This window comes from Vollenhovia emeryi, unplaced genomic scaffold (genome assembly GCF_000949405.1).
Source record: "Vollenhovia emeryi isolate VEMERY1.0 unplaced genomic scaffold, V.emery_V1.0 DF944530.1, whole genome shotgun sequence".
In the NCBI taxonomy this organism is placed as follows: Eukaryota; Metazoa; Arthropoda; class Insecta; order Hymenoptera; family Formicidae; genus Vollenhovia; species Vollenhovia emeryi.
Genome location: NW_011961836.1, coordinates 451 through 2,512, shown reverse-complemented (window position 1 = coordinate 2,512; position 2,062 = coordinate 451). Strand labels below are relative to the sequence as shown.

General features: G+C 49.7%; 1 protein-coding gene across 1 annotated transcript; it reads left to right on the top strand.

The window, feature by feature from the left end:
• Positions 1-149: 149 nt before the first annotated feature.
• On the top strand, positions 150-1,510 carry LOC105563139. Its single transcript, XM_012014477.1, has 3 exons — positions 150-224; positions 349-474; positions 550-1,510. Exons 1-3 carry the CDS (start codon positions 150-152, stop codon positions 673-675), a joined length of 327 nt encoding a protein of 108 aa, XP_011869867.1. The 3' UTR covers positions 676-1,510.
• The last annotated feature ends 552 nt before the right edge of the window (positions 1,511-2,062 follow it).

Sequence of the window (2,062 nt, the reverse complement as noted above, 5' to 3'; positions counted from 1 at the left end):
GAGAGAGAGAGAGAGAGAGAGAGAGAGAGAGAGAGAGAGAGAGAGAGGGAGAGAGTTAGCTATACGGGAGTAGACTTTTGCACACATTTATGATGAAATAGTTATAAAGCCAAGGAAACGGAAGTCCAAGCGCGTGTGTGTGTGGGCAAATGAAGAGTGAAGGAGGCTTGTGCAGGCTTAAGTCACGGGGCGCACGACTCCTTCACACTATGAAAGAGCGTAGCGTAAGTTTAAATTATTGTAAGAGGTTTGGGAACGTTCTTTCAAAAACGCGTTGTAATCCCCGAGGGGAAACGATAAACTTATTAATACAATAATAACATAATTGTGAAGGCATATCTTAATTAGATTTATGTATTTCTTCGTATACACAGGTTTACTTCCAGAACTCAGCAAGCTGTCCAATATGTTCTTTTTAAAACTACGCTTACGATGGGATTTACTGTCATCAGCGGTGGTTTCCCTATGCTATATGTAAATATTTAGGTATAGCTAAATATATCAGTATTGGAACCTTTAATTCTGACATTATGTAATTTTGAAATGCAGTTACAATCTCATGTTCTGATTCCTCAATTTATATCCATGATAATGGCCGCTTTGCAACGAATGTACATCACAGCATGGGCAGCCGATGATTTGAAAGAAGTTGTAAGTTTTATAAGAAAAAAATAATAGAAAAAATTCTGTTTACGGGAGTAGCAGGTGCACTATAAAGAGAACAAACATAATCGATAAAGATAAAGATTAGGGGTGGGTGTAACGAAAGAAAGTCTATTTTATTCAGCACTATATTTAATAAAGGCAGTCACTTTATGTACAAGTCACAATGTTCTTTCCCGTGACCAACAGAGTAGACACAAGCTGTGCACAATGGATCACAAAAGCTATGCTGCTCAATAATAATTATGGCTTACTCTCGAACAGCTTTTAAGAATCTATTATAATAATTCACTATGATAGAATAAACAATTGGTTGCAAAATCAAATTTTATTTCTATTTTTTCATTTTTGATCTTGCGACGATTTTTCTCTTTGCTTTAACTGGCTTCCGCTCTCCCGTGATACGTGGACGGACGGGTGTTGCCGTCCCGCTCTCGCTGTTGCGCGCGGGTCTTACTCGGAGGTGCGCGCCGACGACGGGGAGTGTGGTCGCCGGGCGCGAGAAGCGCGAGATGCGGACGGATCGAGTCGTCGTCAAAAACCGCGGAGGAAAATGATAACGCGCAGGGAAGGAGCGGGATCTCGGTAGCTCCGCGCGTACCGTGCCGCGAGCCGAAAACTCCACGCGATAGACGAAGATGGGGCGCCAGACGCGGTCTTTCACGCGTCACGTCGCGAAATCCGCGAAATCGCACAAACGATATGGAGCGGCCCGCGTCACGGGCAGGCTAGCTCGCCTAACGGTAGAGGGACGGGGCGGTGGTTGACACTAAAAGATTACAGAGGCCACGGGACTTAACTTCCTCTTACGACGGACGAGACACACGAAGAGGGAGACGTACACGAAAGAAACTCGCTAAAATAAAAGAAATAAAATCGGGTTTATTACAAGGAGGCGTTACGACGCCGGTTAAGTGGCCGCGGTAGCGGGCGGCCTCGTCGGCGATGCTCGTACTGGCCCCGAGACCGGGGGGGGGGGGGAACCAGTCGGCGCGGAACTCTAAGTCTTCCGGCGCGAATCCGACGGCAAAATCCCTGTGCGCGATAACCCGACTCTAAAAAGACACGGACGCAGAAACAATAATTTCCTCGCGAACGGTACGAGTACCGTCGCCCGCGAGGCACTCGGCCGGGGCGCTTCGCCCGCGAGACTGGGTGCTCGAGCCGGATCGGCCCGCCTCACAACGACGTGCAATTCTACGCCGGGCAGTCCCCGACGGCTAACTACGCTATTCTCGCCCGGCCGCACCGGCCGCGTTGGTCGGCAGGGGGTCTCGCTTCGGACGCTCCGTCCGCACGAAACCCGCCACCGGCAGCGGCGGAAGCGGCACGGGGCACCGCAGGCACTCACGCAGTCGTCCGCACTCTCTCAATCGCCGGGACTCCACGGCGACGCACC

Coding starts and splice junctions, on each gene's coding strand:
- LOC105563139 (XM_012014477.1), top strand. CDS start 150: ATGAAGAGTGAAGGAGGCTTGTGCAGGCTTAAGTCACGGGGCGCACGA. Junction 225..348: donor ACACTATGAAAGAGCGTAGC/GTAAGTTTAAAT, acceptor TATCTTAATTAG/ATTTATGTATTTCTTCGTAT. Junction 475..549: donor GTGGTTTCCCTATGCTATAT/GTAAATATTTAG, acceptor TTTGAAATGCAG/TTACAATCTCATGTTCTGAT.